The sequence below is a fragment of the Gopherus flavomarginatus genome, chromosome 2 (assembly GCF_025201925.1).
Source record: "Gopherus flavomarginatus isolate rGopFla2 chromosome 2, rGopFla2.mat.asm, whole genome shotgun sequence".
Classification (NCBI taxonomy): Eukaryota; Metazoa; Chordata; order Testudines; family Testudinidae; genus Gopherus; species Gopherus flavomarginatus.
The window spans coordinates 142,876,212-142,895,424 of record NC_066618.1 but is presented as its reverse complement, the minus strand read 5'-3'; the positions used below and the strand labels follow the sequence as shown (position 1 = coordinate 142,895,424).

At 43.4% G+C, this 19,213-nt stretch overlaps 2 protein-coding genes and 1 long non-coding RNA gene across 3 annotated transcripts; 1 reads left to right on the top strand and 2 right to left on the bottom strand.

Moving 5' to 3' along the window:
- Window positions 1-848: 848 nt before the first annotated feature.
- Window positions 849-4,631, top strand: LOC127044658 (uncharacterized). The gene is made up of 5 exons (XM_050939737.1): window positions 849-1,353; window positions 1,456-1,521; window positions 3,353-3,460; window positions 3,598-3,744; window positions 3,880-4,631. Exons 1-5 carry the CDS (start codon window positions 1,254-1,256, stop codon window positions 4,629-4,631), a joined length of 1,173 nt encoding a protein of 390 aa, XP_050795694.1. The 5' UTR covers window positions 849-1,253.
- A 6,563-nt stretch (window positions 4,632-11,194) lies between these two features.
- On the bottom strand, window positions 11,195-12,502 carry LOC127044656 (uncharacterized protein F54H12.2-like). Its single transcript, XM_050939736.1, has 2 exons — window positions 11,728-12,502; window positions 11,195-11,631 (listed from the first exon to the last, which is right to left on the bottom strand). The coding sequence occupies exons 1-2, from the start codon at window positions 12,500-12,502 to the stop codon at window positions 11,195-11,197; spliced, it is 1,212 nt and encodes a 403-aa protein (XP_050795693.1).
- A 2,461-nt stretch (window positions 12,503-14,963) lies between these two features.
- On the bottom strand, window positions 14,964-15,425 carry LOC127043633 (uncharacterized). Its single transcript, XR_007772286.1, has 2 exons — window positions 15,314-15,425; window positions 14,964-15,178 (listed from the first exon to the last, which is right to left on the bottom strand). It is a non-coding gene; the product is annotated as an uncharacterized LOC127043633 (long non-coding RNA).
- Between the last annotated feature and the right edge of the window lie 3,788 nt (window positions 15,426-19,213).

The window sequence follows — 19,213 nt, the reverse complement described above, 5'->3', positions numbered from 1 at the left end:
AAAAAGACTATTTGTAAGAAATCTAAAAGGATTAAGTTAGAGAATGGTGAGGGTGCAAACATGCGATATAAAACTTGGCAGCTGTAAATTAAAAAAAAAAAGGGGGCGGGGGGCTTTTGTGACTATCTGTGTTTTGTTAGAAGGCTTTTGGCCCTTAAGTTTTAATGAAGCATCTTTGTTTGTTTTTAAGGAGTTGTATGTCTTTTTAAAATAAATAAATAGTTTTTGTGAGAATTAGTTTTTGTGTGTGTGTGTGTGTGTGTGTGTAAAAGACATTCATTTGTAGCAAAAAGCTGAAATGCATGTTGTGGGAGGGAAAAAATCCTAAAAACCAAACAAACAGGATAGTTCAGACATGTTTGAGTATAATACAGTTGTTATGGAGAGCTGCTTTTACCAGCAGGACCAAATATTGTTTTTTTTTTCATCCCATGTCCCTAAGTGGCTCTCTCAGGGATTGAACTCCCAACCTTGGGTTTACCAAACAATTACTTAAGCCACTGAGCTATCCTGCTTGTTGAAATAAATAGGTTTAAGCACACACCCCACCCTCACTGAATAGCCAGAATGTTTGCAATTACTTACCTTTGTTCCTATAGGGTTACAATTGATTGGTGAGTTGGATGGTGAGTTCTGATTAATATGAAATGCTATTGGACAGTTTAAATGTAACCCCCTGGGGTAAAGGTGAAGCACTATTGGGCAGTTTAAAAGACCCAGGAGTTGGTGGAATGCTATTGGACAGTTTAAATGTAACCCCCCTGGGGTAAAGGTGGAGCACTATTGGGCAGTTTAAAGGACCCAGGAGTTGGTGGAATGCTATGAGTCATTCTTGCTAGAAAAACACCCCACCCCCCCAAACTTTAAGCATGAAAGAAACAACCAACCCCAAGACATTAACTGATATTGCAAAAGGGGACCCTGCACTTGGAAATGGGGTACTGTTTAATACTGTAAGAAAGCCACAAATGTATTTTAACTTACAGGGGTGGAGGAAGCCCTATTGTGTATATAGCATGGTTCCCACAACAGAGATACAAAAGGGTGTTCTGCAGAATCTATTATTTGAGAGCTGTGGTGATTAAATTAACCTGTTAGCAACTATGTTGAAACAATGGGGCTAAGAGGGTATAAAAACCTTAGGTATGCTGCAGTCTGTCCTTTTAACAGAAAATCTTTTTACATAACTGCTGGACTGCAAAAAGAGGTAAGCTTGCTGTCTCTAACTCTGAAACTACTGCCACTTTTTGCCCATGCTGTCTTTAGTAAATAATGGTGCCTATGCTTATTGCAGTGTGATCTGTTTTAGCATGGAACCAGTAACTTCAAACTGCATTTTACCACCAGGCCAAGGTAAAAACCATTTTAACTATAGTTAGCTTAATACTGTTAATTTTAAAAAAGTATAGGGATTTGGTGGTAATGCTAACATGTTTGCTTGTTTTTAACCTGAAGGCCCACACACACATGGGGGGGAACAGAACAATCATGTTCCAGCAACACTTTATCCCATAGTGAAAGGTAACTTTTTTTTTTACACAACTGGTTTTTAAAATGCATGTGGGGTTTTTGAAAAGTGTGTGGCTGCAAGCTTGATTTGGGATTGGGAGGGGGGGGGATTTGTGAAGGCATAGGTTTTTTAAAAAAAGTATTTGGTTTGTTTTAAACAGGTTTTTTTGTTACTGTACATAATGGTGTGTGTTTAAAAATGGCCTTTGAGGGGGAAAGGCCCAAACACATGGGCTTTTAAATGCAGAGGGGTGGGGGGCTGCAACTGGTTTTTTAAATGCATGTGGGCTTTTGAAAAGTGTGTGGCTGCAAGCTTGATTTGGGATGGGGGGGGGGATTTGTGAAGGCATAGGTTTTTTAAAAAAGTATTTGGTTTGTTTTAACCAGGTTTTTTTGTTACTGTACATAATGGTGTGTGTTTAAAAATGGGCTTTGAGGGGAAAAGGCCCAAACACATGGGCTTTTAAATGCAGAGGGGTGGGGGGGCTGCAACTGGTTTTTAAAATGCATGTGGGTTTTTGAGAAATGTGTGTGGCTGCAAGCTTGATTTGGGATGGGGGGGGAGGGAGGCAAGGGGGATTTGTGAAGGCATAGGTTTTTTTAAAAAGTATTTGGTTTGTTTTAAACAGGTTTTTTTGTTACTGTACATAATGTGGTGTGTGTTTAAAAATGGGCTTTGAGGGGGAAAGGCCCAAACACATGGGCTTTTAAATGCAGGGGGGACGGGGGGCTGCAACTGGTTTTTAAAATGCATGTGGGTTTTTGAAAAGTGTGTGTGGCTGCAAGCATGATTTGGTGTGTGTGTGTGTTATAAAGCTGGGATGGGGGGGGGGAGGCAAGGGGGATATGTGAAGGCATAGGTTTTTTAAAAAAAGTATTTGGTTTGTTTTAAACAGGTTTTTTTGTTACTGTACATAATGGTGTGTGTTTAAAAATGGGCTTTGAGGGGGAAAGGCCCAAACACATGGGCTTTTAAATGCAGAGGGGGGGGGGCAGGCTGCAACTGGTTTTTAAAATGCATGTGGGCTTTTGAAAAGTGTGTGGCTGCAAGCATGATTTGGGATGGGGGGGGGAGGCAAGGGGGATTTGTGAAGGCATAGGTTTTTTTAAAAAGTATTTGGTTTTGTTTTAAACAGGTTTTTTTTGTTACTGTACATAATGTGGTGTGTGTTTAAAAATGGGCTTTGAGGGGGAAAGGCCCAAACACATGGGCTTTTAAATGCAGGGGGAGGGGGGGCTGCAACTGGTTTTTAAAATGCATGTGGGCTTTTGAAAAGTGTGTGTGGCTGCAAGCATGATTTGGTGTGTGTGTGTGTTATAAAGCTGGGATGGGGGGGGAGGCAAGGGGGATATGTGAAGGCATAGGTTTTTTTAAAAAAGTATTTGGTTTGTTTTAAACAGGTTTTTTTTGTTACTGTACATAATGGTGTGTGTTTAAAAATGGGCTTTGAGGGGGAAAGGCCCAAACACATGGGCTTTTAAATGCAGGGGGGGGGGGGGCAGGCTGCAACTGGTTTTTAAAATGCATGTGGGTTTTTGAAAAGTGTGTGTGGCTGCAAGCATGATTTGGTTTGTGTGTGTTATAAAGCTGGGATGGGGGGGAGGCAAGGGGGATTTGTGAAGGCATAGGTTTTTTTAAAAAGTATTTTGGTTTTTACTGTGCATAATGGATTTTTTAAAAAGCAGTTTTTGGTTTTTATTTTGCGAAATAAGATGTTTATTGTAGGGCCAGAAATGGATTATTTTGTTGTAAAGCTATGATTTTTTAAATAGAAAAACACCCTGCTGAATGAATATATATAATTTAAGTTTTACAAGATGGCTTTATGTGTTTGCTCCACAGTACTGTCAAAACATGACCAGAGGGAAAACAAACTCAAAAGAAAAAGAGAGGAGAAAGCTGAAAAGGAAAATTTACCAGCATCAGTGACTGATGGACAGATGAAGCCCAGTAAATATATTTTGCTTATTGGTTTAGTTGTTCTATGAGGTTTTGTATTTTAAGTAAATACACAGGTGTGGGTGAGAGAGAGAGAGAGATGGTAAAATTCAGTTTTTGTAAACTGTTGTGTTTTTTTCCCCTCATAGGCATGGGCAACCTTTCTGAAAATACTGTAGTCAGCGCTACAAGGACACCTCCTCCAGAACCACCAAAGAAACTCAAAAGAAAAAGAGAGGAGACAACTGAAAAGGAAAATTTACCAGCATCAGTGACTGATGGACAGATGAAGCCCAGTAAATATATTTTGCTTATTGGTTTAGTTGTTCTATGAGGTTTTGTATTTTAAGTAAATACACAGGTGTGGGTGAGAGAGAGATGGTAAAATTCAGTTTTTGTAAACTGTTGTTATGGTTTCTTTCCCCTCATAGGCATGGGCAACCTTTCTGAAAATGCTGTAGTCAGCGCTACAAGCACACCTCCTCCAGAAGAACTACCAAAGAACCAAAAATCTGCTTTGAGACCTTTAACAACGCAAAACAGCACTGAAGTGCAGATGAAGCATCCGGGCAGCCCAGACCTCATATACGTGAAACCCAAGGACAAAACAAAAGACTCTGGTAAAAAGCAACCACACAAACACAACTCCTGTTGCTCAGCGGCTACAGCCACACCAAGCCCTGAGAAAACTGTGAGTGAAAATGCCCACGTTCACAAACCCAGAGCACGCACTCTAGGGGTTCTGAAGGTGCGCAAACCTGGAGCATGTGGTGTATGGGCTCCGTATAAAAAACCACGGTCTAGAAGCTTCTGCGATGCCAAGGTGTTGCAACCACACACACACAATTCCAGTTCCTCAGCGGCCACCGCCACAGCAAGCCCTGAGAAAACTGTGAAAGAAAATGCCCACGTTCACAAACCCGGAGCATGCGCTCTAGGGGTTGTGAATAAAACACCGAGCACTGACAAAACATTCTCCCAAAACCATAAGCTCGCCACAGCTCCCCCAAGTTCTAGTGTTTGGGAAGAGTTTGATGCTTCCATCAGAAAAGTGATGGATGCTGTATCCTCGGGGAGTCTAAAAGAACGGCCTTCTAGAAAGACTTGGGAAAAATATGATGCTTTGTTCAGAGCAATGTTAAAAGACAAGAGGGCTGAAAAGGGTGTCTCTGAGCAGGCATGACTAGTCGTGGAAAGGGGCCTGGGTAAAAGGGGCACCCTCCAGAGTACACATCAGCTTATGTGTAAACAAAAGGGGGGACAGCGCTTGAGGGATAAACGAATGGCTGCCAAAAAGTTTCAGGCCAGGGTGGCTGTAAAAATCTTAAAAAGGGCTAAAGAGGTAATGAGGAAAAAAAAACAAAGAGAGATGCCTCCTACTGGAGGCTCTCAGACTGGCTTCTCTGAAAATGGGGAGATGGAATCAGACTCTGGTTTAGCAAATTCCCCAGAGGGCTCTCTAGACAGGCCCCATTCTACTTCCAATGACCCTCATGGAGGCTTCTCAGAGTTTGACTCCCAAATAGCATCTGATGTAGAAGATCCCGCTAATGATCCCATAGAGGAACCCCCAAGTAACCCCGAAAATGCAGAGGTGTATATGGAAAGAGTGAGAAGTTGGCAACGTGAATTACCTAGATTTGGGGGGTCGGTATATTGTGAGGAATTTCGTTTTGTCAATCTTGAGCAAGTAAATTCAGCTCAGCGGGTTGTTGAAGCCATACACCAGGGAATACAGTTGGTACTCGATGATGTTAATGGTAGGGTAGGCCCTGATGATTACGTTCAGTTACGTTTAGAGAGCCGTAATTTAGCTAACCCTTTGTTTTCAGTCAGAAGAACTAGGGATGAGCTATCTGCTGAGGATTTCTTAAATCAGACCTCAAAGCTGCTACAGAGCAATAGAGAGTTGCATCTCGATGGGACATTGCGCCTTGTTGTGACAGTTGTAAAAAACAGGGGTGGGGGTGCTCGTAGAGTTTTAAATTCTATCCTTAGTAGTCAAATTATTCATAAAAAAAGACAGTGTTTGGTAGACCTGACTTACACCGGTACCAATCTGTGTTTTGCGGGTGGCCTTTTGGCCGTCATGTCCGATCGTAAACCTACGGACACGGAATTGTTAGCGGAGGCGAGAAAGTTGCATGAGAAACTGGGGTGGTCAGATCAAAAAAAGATTCTGGTCAGTGACGTAGCAAAGTTTGAACAGCATTTAGGAGTGAACATACACGTGGTGCTGTATACGGAAAAAGGTGGCTGGGGCTTTTTTAAAACAGGAGGCCTCACGTACCCCAAGACTTATTTCATCCTGTTGCACGATGAGCATTACTATGGAGTTCTGGATGTGAAAAAGTTGTTTGGAGCGAAAAATTATTGTGAGTTTTGCCACACGGTGTACAGCCACGACCACTCTTGTAGGTATCGTTGCCGCCTCTGCTTGAGTGTAACGTGCTCAGACAGCGTGGGCGTGCAGCTGCGGTGTCCTAGCTGTAGACTGTATTGTCGATCCAAAGAATGTTTAGACAGACATGTCGACTGTGCATCAAAAAACCAAGTTGAATGCCTGTCTAAAACTTTGTGTGATAAGTGTCAGTCTTACGTGAACAAGCGGCATAAGTGTAAAGGGAGGCGATGTAAGCAGTGTCAGGGTTTGATTGTTGGTGATGTAGACAGTCACTTTTGTTTTATGGATAGCCTTAGAAAGCCTGAATCCTCAGAAAAGTATATTTTTTATGATTTTGAATGCATGCAGGAGACTGGGTTGCACACTCCCAATTACATTTTTGCTATGTCCTTAAATCCAGAAAAATCCTGGGAATTTAAGGGCGATGAGTGTCTGTCTGTCTTTGTTAAGACCTTTATCGGCAAAGAGTTTCGCGACTATACGTTCCTAGCGCACAATTCCAAAGGTTATGATGCGTACTTCATCGTTAGGCAGTTACTGAAGGAAAAGATGTGCATAGAACTGATCACTCAGGGTAGTAAACTAATGTGTGTGGAAGTGAAGGCCCTGGGGATTCGTTTTATAGACTCTTTAAACTTCTTGCCCATGAAGCTTAGCAAGCTACCGCAGGCATTGGGATTTGAAGGGTGCAAAGGTTATTTTCCACATTTTTTTAACACTGTAAAAAATCAAAATTATGTGGGACCTATGCCCAGTGTGGCACACTATGGTGTAGAAAGCATGATGCCCAGGGAGAAAACAGAGTTTCTCGACTGGTATCAGGACCACAGTTCTGAGGTGTTTGACTTGCAGAAAGAGCTCGCGTATTACTGTCAGCAGGATGTCAAAATTTTGAGACAGGCTTGTATTCTATACAGAAAAGAGATTATGAAAATGACGGAGAAGGGAGATGTAGTAGAGAAAGAACCTGGTAAATTCACCGAAGTAAAACTGTGCATAGATCCATTCCAGTACATAACACTGGCATCTGTTTGCATGGCTATGTACAGGTTTATGTTTTTGGAGCCTAACACAGTAGCTCTTCTGCCTCCGGACAACTATCACAGGCAGAAAAAAAGATATTCAACTCCATCTATTCAGTGGCTGTTGTATATCTCTTACAAAGAAAATATACAAATACGGCATGCTTTACAGGGTGGGGAACTACAGGTAGGACCCTACTTTTTAGACGGTTATGCCGATGTTGATGGGGTACGCACAGCCTTTGAGTTTAATGGATGTTTTTTCCACGGCTGTGTCACCTGTTATTGTGAAAAAGCACAAAATCCTATGACGGGGACATCTTTTGGGTTTCTTTATTACAAGACGCAGCTCAAGGCTGACTATCTGAAACGACTTGGTTTTGTAGTGAGGACTCTTTGGGAGCACGAGTGGGAGGTGATGAAAGAAACAGACAGGGAGTTGGCAGACTTTTTAAACCGAGCCCAGTTACCCCAGCCTCTTGTGCCTAGAGATGCTCTTTTTGGGGGGAGAACAAACGCTATCTGCCTGTATTACAAGCCTAACCCCGGGGAAGAAATCCACTATTATGATTTTACCAGCCTGTACCCTTTCGTAAACAAAACCAAAGAATACCCTATCGGACACCCCGATATACTTTATGACAAATTTGGACCCCTGGCAAATTATTTTGGAATTGCAAAAGTTAAAGTTTACCCCCCACGAGGTCTCTTTTTTCCATTGTTACCCGTCAGAGTGGGTGGCAAGCTTATGTTCCCGCTATGCCAAACCTGTGCGGAAACCGAGCAGCGGGAGATATGCACCCATACTGACGAGGAGCGGGCCATCCTGGGGACTTGGTGCACGGTGGAATTGAACGCGGCTATAGCGAAGGGGTACGTGGTGGCTGAAATCTATGAAATCTGGCATTTTAATGAAAAATCTAATAAACTCTTTTCAGAGTACATAAAATTACACCTCCGCCAGAAACAAGAGGCTTCAGGGTATCCCAGTTGGTGCACCAACGAGGAAAAACAAAATAAGTACATTAGCGATTTCTACCAGAAAGAAGGCGTTCGTTTACGCCAACATGAGATCAGATCAAACCCTGCTAAACGCCAAATCGCTAAACTGTTTTTAAATTCTCTGTGGGGTAAATTCGGCCAAAGAACCAACCTACCCAACACCAGCATCGTGAGAGACCCTGACGAACTCTTGCAGTACCTATTTTCCCCCAATTACAAGGTTTCATCCTGCGAGTTTATCGATGATGAAACAGCGTGCGTGTCTTGGAAGCATGCAAAAGAACGGTACTCTGTCTCTGGCAATACCAATGTTGTCATAGCCTGTTTCACCACCGCTTATGCCCGCTTAGAATTATACAGTCTGCTAGACGGTTTGCAAGAGCGGTGCCTGTACCACGACACTGACTCGGTGATATTTGTGAAAAGGGAGGGTGCCTGGAATCCCCCTCTGGGGGATTATTTAGGGGAGCTCACAAGTGAGCTCCCGCCAGATCAACACATCACCGAGTTTGTGTCGGCAGGCCCAAAAACGTATGGGTATAAGTTGTCTGGAGGAAAGGCCTGTATAAAAGTCAAAGGTATTACCCTAAACGTAGCAAACTGTGAAAAAATCAACTTTGAAAGTTTAAAAGATCTAGTCCTGGACTACTGCACGGGCCTGCGAGATAACGAAAACACCTCAAAAAAGATAGAGGTGCAGCAGCCCTCTATCGTAAGAAACAAAAACCAGTGGCAAATAGAAACAAAAACCCTTAAAAAAACACAAAAAGTGGTTTATAACAAGAGGGTCCTAGGAAAAGGTTTTAAAACCCTGCCCTACGGCTTTTGAAAAAAAATGGATACGAGGTGGAAACACCCCTTTTCCGCAATTCTTGCGGGGCCTAGCAACTGCGGAAAAAGTTACTTTATAAAAAATGTGTTGAATAATGCCAAACAAACACTATCTGTTATGCCTGAGAATATCGTGTGGTGTTATAGTTGTTGGCAACCTCTGTATAAAGAACTGCTCTGTAAATATCCCTTTATCAATTTTATGGAGGGGTTGCCTGATGCTTTGGATGATGACAGTTTGTTTCCTACTAATAAAGTAAATATGGTTATCATAGACGATCTGATGAACTCTGCTTGTGAAAGCAATGAAATCGAGAAAGCTTTTACCAAGTACGTGCATCACAGAAACCTGAGCATTATGTATATAGTTCAGAACGTATTTTGTCAGGGAAAAAAGAGTCGCACAATTAACCTAAACACAAAGTACATGGTTCTGTTCAAAAACCCCAGGGATAAATTACAAATCGCTACGCTCGCTCGGCAAATGTACCCTGGCAAAGCTCAATTCTTTCTAGAAGCTTTTGAGGATGCTACCAAAAGACCTTATGGCTACCTGGTGGTGGATTTAAATGCTTCCACACCGGAAGCTTATAGACTAAGAACCGGTCTTTTCCCTCCAGACTGGCCAGTGGTTTATACTTTAAAAAAAACAGCTGGATATAAAAAGAAATGACTTATCGGCAGGTCCCTTTTTAACAGCTGGGACTGCTGACTGAAAACATGTCTAGCTGCGTGAAGAGAAACCTGGGCCTTTTAAAATTACTTAGCAAATCGTCCCCGCAGCAAAGGAAGGCTATTCTGTGTTCGGCCTCTGACGATCTAGTAGTGGCCATCTCAGAAATAGCGCTCAATACCTTAAAAGGAAACATACCTTTAACACAAAATCAAGTGCGTGTGTTGAAAAAGAAACGCACGCTTATAAAAACTTTGTGTAATAAGAGCGTTTCACTTAAAAGAAAAAAGCATCTGGTAAAGCAGTCTGGGGGGTTTATTGGGCCTCTGTTAAGTTTTGCTATCCCTCTGATAACAGGGCTTTTAACTAATCAATAATGGAGTATGCAGAAAAAATGTACCTGGTGCCCAGCCACCAGTTGGAGCAATTAAGGGCTCCCCCTCCAGCAGAGGAAAATATCAGAACAACAGCAACTCGCTTACTGGACGCTGAAATGAAGTCTGTTCTTCAAAGAACTGACCTGGCCGAATACGAAAAGGCTAAACTTTACAGCGCCGTGCTTCAAAGGTACCTAACGTACGTGAGGCAAAGTGATGCGGATAAAGGGAAAATAAGTCTGTTTCTACCGGAACAGGAACAAAGCGTAACTGCCAAACCCCCAGAAACACCAAAGAACTCAGACTCTATTGCTCAGGAGGTGCTGGATAATGTGAATAAGCGTTATAAAAAAAATGCAATAGTATTGCTAAATAAACTGGGGCAGGATAAAAATCTCTCTTCATGGAATGATAAAGGGTCTTTTGTGTACAAAGGCTCTGTGGTTAATGGTTCTAACATGCTTGACTTAGTCAGGGCTGTCACCCAAACTCGCTCTGTACCTAGCAAACGTGTACCTAAAGGATGGGATGTGTTTATGAATGCCATGGCGGAACTGAACGTACCATCTTCTGTCATGGGCAATGCAGCCAACAGAGACCTTTTGGAACGCCTCAAGGCCTCGACTGCTGACACCGGGGTGGATCAGGAATCCGTGACCCCTTTTTTGCCCTATAAAAAAAAAAAAAGATTGGCTAAAAGAGCCCAATGGCTCAGTGTGTAACGTTTTTCACATTCTAAAAATTTTAAAACTTGTAATGTTTTGCTTTAAATAAAACATTTCTAGATTTTTTTTAAAAAAATCTGTGTAATTTTTCAATTGGTCATTTAAAAAAACAGACAAACATCAATTTCTTTAAACCCCTAACCTGGGGTGCTTTATTGGGTAACATGGCTATAAAAATCATTACAAGATACACATGTCTGGGCTTGTTGAAACATGTTTTGAGCAAGGCTAGGCATGCCCAAAAATTTAAATTTATTTTTTACAAAATTTATCACCATCCGGTCATTTTGCACTAAGTCGTCAGAATACAATTTTAAAATCCGGTCAAAAGATAAACCCTTGCTACGATGATGTAAAAAAAACACGCAGTGATAGCCACAGGCGACGGAGCGGGGGTCTTTTAATTGTCTATTATGAAACACCATGTCTGTGGCATTTTTGTTTAAAAATTTCATAATGCTTTTAGGAAACAACACGCTGTTCGGGGGTTGCCCATATGAGTCAAAAAACTCTCCACGGTTATGCTCCGCCAGATACAGGGCGAGCCAGTGTTCACCCGGTTGGTTGTGTGGATGCGTGTTCACCACCAAACCTACGGGCCTCTGAGACAGCTTGCTTCCAGGGAGCCAATCACAAGGGAACACATCTAAAAAATTCTTTTTTGTGTAAGGATCCGTTGATAAGACACGTGAGAGCTGCACGGTGTCCATGTTCACATGTAGTCAAACAGAACGTTTCTTCTCTGATTTATTTCTATGACATTGTCAAAAACTCCATACACAGTCATATTGACGGTAACCGTTAAAGCCTTTCCAAACCGTATTTCTGCTCTCAGGTTCCCAGTTTTAATCAGGGAATAGTGATCTGCGCATTCCTGGTCGGGAGACAGGTCAAAGGCAAACAAGGTGTAACCCTGTGCAAACTCCTCACGGTCGATTAACAGAGAACGATCTTTCATGTGTTTACCAGCTGTCTGTACCAGATTCATGTATTCTCTCACGCAGCGTCCTGCCTCGAAGTCCGGTTGCAGAGGCTTGGTCGGTACCTGTTCACCATCCACATACAGGGCCACAAAATTAATATCGTAATGTTTAAAATGAAAGGGATTTTTAGTGTAACTGCCGCTAAAGGCATCGTTATCCACAAATCCTAGGACAAGCATTTTGGGTAACTGTCCCAAGAACAGGTTTTCCTGGTTACTGACCCTGCTGCCTGCAGGGATGCTAAACACTTTCATTCCCACACGGTCCACGGGGTATTTAGCATTAGCGGCAAGCAGGGCCTCTGCATGCCCCAAACGGACACCCGGGGCCACCCGTACTTTCTTCACAAAAAGGGACGCTGATACAATGCGCAGTTTAAAGCCTTCAGCCGCACTGCCCATTAAACAGAAGGCGTCTTTACTGCGTGTCAGTTTAATTTTCACATCCACTCCGTTTAACAAAAGTTTTTCTTGAAAAAACAGGTCACTGTGTAGATGGCCCAGCAGCTCTACCGTTCTGCTCTGGGCTGTCAGCTTTGCACGCTTCACAAACCCTAGATTCTCTCCATCCAACTCTGTTTTTTCATGTTGTCCAGCAGTGTCTTTGTAAAACAGGCCGGCAGAAAATTGCGTGGCGAGGGTGTCATCGCTGTAATTGAGCACTGATTCTATAAAGGCCCTGTAAGGGTAACAGTTGTTGCTTTGGCTTACAAGGCGGTCTCCCAGCGTAACATCCAACTGACTGAAAATAGAGGCCACGGGGTAATTCACCAGGCCCACTTCAGCGTCCGCAGCAAGTTCAGTTCCGTCTCCTTTTACAATCTTGCAACACAGGTAAAGCAGCGTGTTGTTTAAATCCATATAATCTATGCCATTCCCTGCTATAAAAAAGTCAATGGGGGCAGACTCCGTAACGGCCGATAGAGGTGGCACCTCGATGTAAATGCTTTTCTCGATGCTGGTCTGCGTAGGGGCTATTTGAAACAAGTCTAGTTCGGATTTGGTGCACTCTTCAGACCCGCAGTGAACAAAAGCCATATTGATTAAAATATGTCTCTTTTACCAAGCAGAGCGCGTCTCCTCTTTTGCCCAGGCTGCTTCTTGGACTTTCGTTTATGGCCGGCTCTGCGTGTCAAAGCCCTTCTTTTAAAAGGTTTTGGGGGACCTGTGCGTCGCGGGTATGACGTATTTCTCTTTCTTTTCTTCCTCCTTTTAATGTACATCAGCCCCGATCCTTCCTGTGAAGCTGTATTCCCCACCTTCTCCAGAACAGCACGGGAGACATGACCTACCACATCTTTAGCTATGTTTTGAGCGGCGGTTTTTACGTTGGGCTTAATAATCTCTAGCCCCCTCCTCAAAAGCGGTACAGCTTTTCGAAAGAGGCTACGAAATATTCCACCCACACCAGCCCCGTACATCACGGGGGCCCCATGATATCCAGGAAGGGCGTATCCAGCCTGGGCTTTGTAATAGTTCCTGTAGATGGTGGGGTCGCCATAATTTTTTAGGATCGCCATAATAGTGTTTTTTTTTTTTGCTTTTTAGAAACCTCGCTCTCTCCGCGGTCGCAAATGCAGCTTGATGATCACCTTGCCGAAGCGAAATGAGACATGTCTGTTCTGATCTGTCTTTATTTCAATGGTAATGGTGTCGATGTGGTGTTTACTAACAGGAACGTAATGAGGTTTATCATAGGTGATGGTAACAAACTCATTGTTCCTTCCTTGGACAGGGACGCAGCGTAACAGGGGAACAGAAAAGTCCCCCACAAACTGGTGTTCTACAATATCCGTGTACAGATACAAGGAGTTAAAACCCCCTGTAATGTCTGCTGAGAAGGGAAATTTTTGGACGTTGCGTTTTGGGCCCAAACCCAAAATGTTAGCTAGTTCCCCGCCAGTAGAAAACCCGTAGTTAAAATTGGTAGATTTAAGTCTCACTTTTCTACCTACAGGGTCGTAGTTCATGACCATCTCAGGCGGTCCTTGGTGACGAGCCATGGTGCTGTTCATATGCTCCAGTAGTTCAGGTATGGTCGAGTAATAACCTCGTCGTAGGATGAAATTCCACTTCATATCTTCAAAGGTAATTTCAAAAGGGGTGTCTTCATTGATAGTGTTCCAGCTGTGCGGGTATTGTATTTCCACTAACCCCACCTCCCAGGCACCCGGGAGATCCAAGGGCTTAATTAGCCGTATTGTAAAGTTCGAGATGGTGTTTTGGGGAAAAACTGCAGAGCTGGCATTGCTGGGCAAAGTGATGTAAAACCCGCCGTCGCTCATTATTATTTTTTCTTCTATCTGTCTTTGCAGGAGGAATTGGTTTTTTTTTTTTTTTTTCTCTTTGTTTTGTGTCTAAATGTCACAGAGTTGAGAAGCTTCCACCCAGCTGTTAAACTTATCAGGCCAACCCAACCATTTTACCAGTAAGTGTTTTTTTCTCCCTTTTCCTTTCTCCGCTAGAATTTTTTCAATCCTGTAAATCCTGTCTCGTTTGGGGTTTACTTTTTGTAACTCTTCAGGGTAAAAAGATCCAGTAACTGCCTCACCTTCGTAATCTTTTAATCGGTATACAGGTCTTCGGCCCCTGGTTAAGGCTTCATCCACTATGAATATCTCATCGGTAAACGTCTGTTCATAACCTTTTTCAAAAGCGCCTTTGGTTTTAGATAGTCTCACGTGATCGCCTTTTCTAAAAGGGGGAACAACCTGTTTTATTTTAAAACTGTCTCCATAAACCGTTTTCCACACCTTCAGAGAATTTGAAGGGTTAACATCTATGGGTCTGGTACGTATAGTCCTGTGAAAGCTCTGGTTATAACTCTTTATAAAGTCAGGTAAGACGTCAATGTAGCGAAAGGTGTTATGGGCTGTAAAATATCTCCACATCCTAGTTTTTAAAGTTCTGTTAAATCGCTCCACAACCCCTGCTTTGACTTCATTATTAGTAAGAAAATGGTGAACCCCATGCTGCTTTAACAGTCCACTTAAAGGTTTGTTTAAAAATTCTTTCCCCCGATCGGTTTGTAATTTTTGAGGCACGCGACCTTCGCTGAAAATAGCTTTAAAGGCCTTGGATACCTCACCACTTGTCTTGTCTTTTAGGCATAAGGCCCAGGCATATTTGGATAAAATGTCTATCACTGTTAAGATGTACTTAAAGCCACTGTTGTGTTTGGAGAACTGATGCATATCCACCAAATCTGCCTGCCACTGTGCATCCACATCTGAAACAATAGTCTTGTTTCTTTTAAAATGTATTCGAGCTGGTTTGTGTAAAGTGTATGCATCCTGGTCTGAAAGCCAAGCTGTTACCTGTCTTCTATTTAAAGTTTTACTATGCTTTCTGGCCACTTGAAAAAGAGAGTTCACCCCGCCAAAGCTCCCAACTTCCCTGGGATTGTAATATATTTTCTTTAACAGAGCTGTCGGTGTAGACATGACTGTTACTGGTACCGTCTTTTACTACCACAAGTATGAAAGGGGACACGCTCATATTGACACATTTAAATACATTTTATTAATTGCCTGGTTTAACATGATCTTTTACAGCCGCCTGTAAAATGGACGCCATAACTGCTACCATAAGGGAGTCTGAGCTGTTTCATTCTTCCATTTTGTGATTTTCGGTTTCAGATCTGTCTCTTGGATAGCAGTAAAAACAGCTGACGCGCAAGTTCTTAAAGGCCTCTAGAAAGGCATCGTCGAGCTCCTGAAAGATTTTCAGAAAAAGAAACAGAGTAAGTACCCCAGCTGCTGGGGTTTTTTTTTAATTTACGCAAACCCCCGGTTCCTAGCTTCATTACCCACCCCCTCCTCTACCGCCATTTCTTAATCGTTCATTTACCTGAGCGCCATCTTTTCCATTTGCCTTGTCCACCGGTGACTCTCCCAAGTGGCGATCTGAGGGGGTGGACAAAGAGAGGTCATCAGGCTCCTCAGGGCGCCTCACGAGGGGTTTCTGGTTGGTTTCCGACGTATCCATCAACTGGTCGGCCAAAGGGCTCCTCTCGGTCATTCCCTCCTCCTCAGAACTGTCGCTGGTGTAGGTCCTGCGCCACATAAGTATGGTGCTTGGGTCCAAAACAAAGTTCGAAGTTCTAACGGGGGTGGTAAAGGAGTCCATGTTTTCCTCTGAGCAGCCTTTCCACGCTTTCTAAAACACGTGTCCTTGGTAAGAAAAATGGCCTCCTCTGTTCGGCGCTGGTACTTATGGGGTATTGGTGCTGCACTCGGGTTGGTGGAGGGCCTTGGGAGGAGTTCTTAGAGGGGTCACCCCGGTTGGTCAAAATCTCCTCTCGGGGTGGTCCTTTCGGGAGGAAACCCATCCTGATTGGTAGAGGGTGGTGGGAGGAGTTCTTAGAGGGGTCACATGACCCTCTTCTAGACGGGGTCACCCACCCCGGAAGTCACCCTGATTGGTCAAATCTCCTCTCGGGGTGGTCCGTTCGGGAGGAAACCCCTCCTGATTGGTAGAGGGTGGTGGGAGGAGTTCTTAGAGGGGTCACATGACCCACTTCTAGATAGGTCACCCGCCCCCGGAAGTTGCCCTGATTGGTCAAATCTCCTCTTGGGGTGGTCCTTTCTGGAGGAAACCCCTCCTGATTGGTAGAGGGTGGTGGGAGGAGTTCTTAGAGGGGTCACATGACCCACTTCTAGATAGGTCACCCGCCCCCGGAAGTTGCCCTGATTGGTCAAATCTCCTCTTGGGGGTGGTCCTTTCTGGAGGAAACCCCTCCTGATTGGTAGAGGGTGGTGGGAGGAGTTCTTAGAGGGGTCACATGACCCACTTTGCTTCCGGTCATGTGGCCATCTTGACCCCGGAAGTAATACCCCCATAGGGTGGGACTTCCGGTGACAGGTGGGAGGGACTAGAGGGGTCAAGGGGCGGGGTTAGGGGCGGGGTTAGGGTTTGATTGATGGTAGGGCCCTTATACTACTCCTCCCATCACTAGCATTACCAGTTTTGGTTGGATGTATTCCTGGTAGTTGTCATCACATGACAAACTTCAATTAAAGATTAATCTTTAATTCCTGGAGACTCCAGGGCAATCCTGGATGGTTGGCAACCCTACCCATCACTGTAGCAAGTGTCTATACTTAAAACACTACAGAAGTTCAGGTGCGGCATTGTAATGTTTTAGGAATAGACATTCCCTTAGTCTTCCCCAGAGAAAGGAGCTCCCGCTTTTTGAGCTACGCCTATTCTTGTCACTTCCTTTTGCTTTTCCCTTTTCTTCTCCAGGCCACATTCTATTGGAGAGGCCTCTCTCAGTCCATATCAGAAATGGGTCAACAACACAGACCTCTGTAATACTAAGTACAGTCATACATACTCCTTTTTAGCAGCTCATGTTACACAAGAGAAGCTAAAAGTACAAAAACTCCTTAATCTTCATGCAAGCACTAACTCTCGTGACAGTTATCAGAACAGTCAAGCCTATATCAGTTGAAAAATAAAAACATAATTGATGTATTTTTTTGAAGAGACATTTATCAAGCCTATGTTAAAGAAAAATACACCCAGCATTTATGCTGGCATCAATTTGTTAATGAAGCCTTTTAAAAGAAACATTGGCACGAAAACATCCATTTGTAAGTAGGTGCAAAACAAATAATTTTGTCTTTATTACCTCTGATAAGTGTTAGGGTTTAGGAGCATTGACAAAAAGGTAATTGTGTGAAATTATATTACTCTGTACAGTTGTTGATTTCCTTCTAATAATGGATGCCTGAAAAGGCAGTCTTGCAGCTAAGGGCTATGATTTTCTTGCATTGCCTAGCAACATGTGCAAATATAGAACTGCAGATGCAAAACTAGTGACCTTTCTTTTATGCCTGCCTCTGAATGCTTAGTTATTTCTGTAACTACACAGTAAAAAAAAAAAAAAAAAAAATACTCCAAGCATTGAATTCTTCATAATGGGTTCAAGGTTTTCAGGTAACAAAATAGTAAAGGCAGCCTGCTGGCTCATAGAAAAGCTGAAATTGTTCCTATTATTGCTATAATAACTGCAGCTATTTGCTGCTGATTGATAACCTCATTTGTACTATGCTGTGGAACAGACAAGACAAATAAAATTGTTACTTTCCATACAGTAAGGATGGTTCACTGAGATGTGTTGTCCTCAGATTCCAGTTTTGGTGCACCATTAACACATCCACTGAAGCCAACCCTGTGCCCTCAGTTCCCTCACTCCCCCACCATGCAAGGCAATGAAGAGAGGAGATGACCAAACAACCCCTCAGTTCCTTCATTAATACAGAATCGTCTAGGAGTAGGACTCAGGGTAAATGTGGTTTTGGCCACTACTATAAAGAAACACATCTAAGGTCACAACCTCTCTCTTCTTTGAGCAATTGTCCACACAGACTCCACTCTTGGTGACTAATAAGCAGTTGTCTAATTGCTTGTAGGCAGGCAATAGGAGTCCTACGTAAGCAATGACTACAAGACAGCCCTTCCAAAATGGGCATTCAATCTGGAAGCCTTTACTAAGCAACAGTCTCTTGTAAATATGGGGATCAAATGCTATGCAGTAGCTCTACAAATTTCAGAGGGGAATATTCTTCAAACGGTTAGCAGAGGCTGCCTAAGCTCTGATATTGCTAAGTGAATCTACCCTCAGTAACAGGCACGGTAAGTGTCCCTGTTGTGGGATGCAAAATGGCCAAAAGTTTGCACTACTCCTCTTGCACCATTTCCAGGGGTATGTCCAAGGTTTCTGCCACGTACTTCATCAGTTGTGGAATACTTTAGAGTCATAAACTGAGGCTGATGCCTGATAGATTCACAGTCCTGGATGACAATACTACATCAGGGATTGGATGCTCTTCTCCTGGTAGCTAATGTTACTCTTCACTTTCTTCCTGCTGCCTCTCAAGTAGTTGTGGCTTGACCAACTGGCTTGGTTTGTTCATTTGGAGAATGTGATCTAGCCCTAAAGACAGTAGACAAAGTAGGTTCCTGGAGTAAGGCTGTACACCCTAGCGGGCCAGTACAGCCAGGTCTAGTATGGGTAAAAGAATTGTGGTGAAGGACACATGAGAGTACTAGGAGTGATCCTATGAAGCCCATGCCACTTTCTACTATCCATCATAGCCTCCTTCCTAGAATCCCTCCCTGACTCTCAGTGAGCTACACTCAGGAAGGGGATGGTGGATGGCTAGGAGGTGACTCTCTGCTGTGCTCAGCAGAAGAGGGGGGGGAAAAAGAGTGTATCAGCTCTAAGAGAATGTGAACTCCATCTTTGTAGCAGGGAAGTCAGCACTGGGGACACCTCCTTAGCCTTGAATAACTGGTGGTTTGGTGATCACCTCTCAGTTTTTCAGATAGAGAAGACTATGGCACTGAGCCCTCTAATAAGTCACTCAGCACCATACAAGGTATCAGTGCTGAGATAGATGGTACCATGGAGGTATTTGGTACTGAGGTGGTAGGTACCAAGGCTATTAGCACAGCAATACTAGGTGCTAAAGCTCTAAATATCAGGGCACACTGTGCTGGAGTCAGTATCAAGGAAAGTGTGGTCAGCTGATTAAGAGTATAACTCAACTGATGTCTCGTAAGTTGGTACCAGAGTTATTGTATAAGTCCAAGATGTGGCATGCAGTTGATAAGCCTTCTATCTCTTGCCAGGTGCCAGGGGCGTTGACCTTAACATAGGCTCCTCACTGCAGATGTGCTCCTTTCTGCGTGTCAGACAGATGAATAGGGACTCTGAATAGATATGACCCAGGAGCTCAG

Excerpts from the sequence above, each read along its gene's own strand:
- LOC127044658 (XM_050939737.1), top strand. The coding sequence starts at position 1,254 with ATGCTGTCTTTAGTAAATAATGGTGCCTATGCTTATTGCAGTGTGATC. Across the intron at positions 1,354-1,455 it reads CATTTTACCACCAGGCCAAG|GCCCACACACACATGGGGGG; the intron begins GTAAAAACCATT and ends TTTAACCTGAAG. Across the intron at positions 1,522-3,352 it reads ACTTTATCCCATAGTGAAAG|TACTGTCAAAACATGACCAG; the intron begins GTAACTTTTTTT and ends TTTGCTCCACAG.
- LOC127044656 (XM_050939736.1), bottom strand. The coding sequence starts at position 12,502 with ATGGCTTTTGTTCACTGCGGGTCTGAAGAGTGCACCAAATCCGAACTA. Across the intron at positions 11,632-11,727 it reads TGCTAAATACCCCGTGGACC|GATTTGTGGATAACGATGCC; the intron begins GTGTGGGAATGA and ends TGCTTGTCCTAG.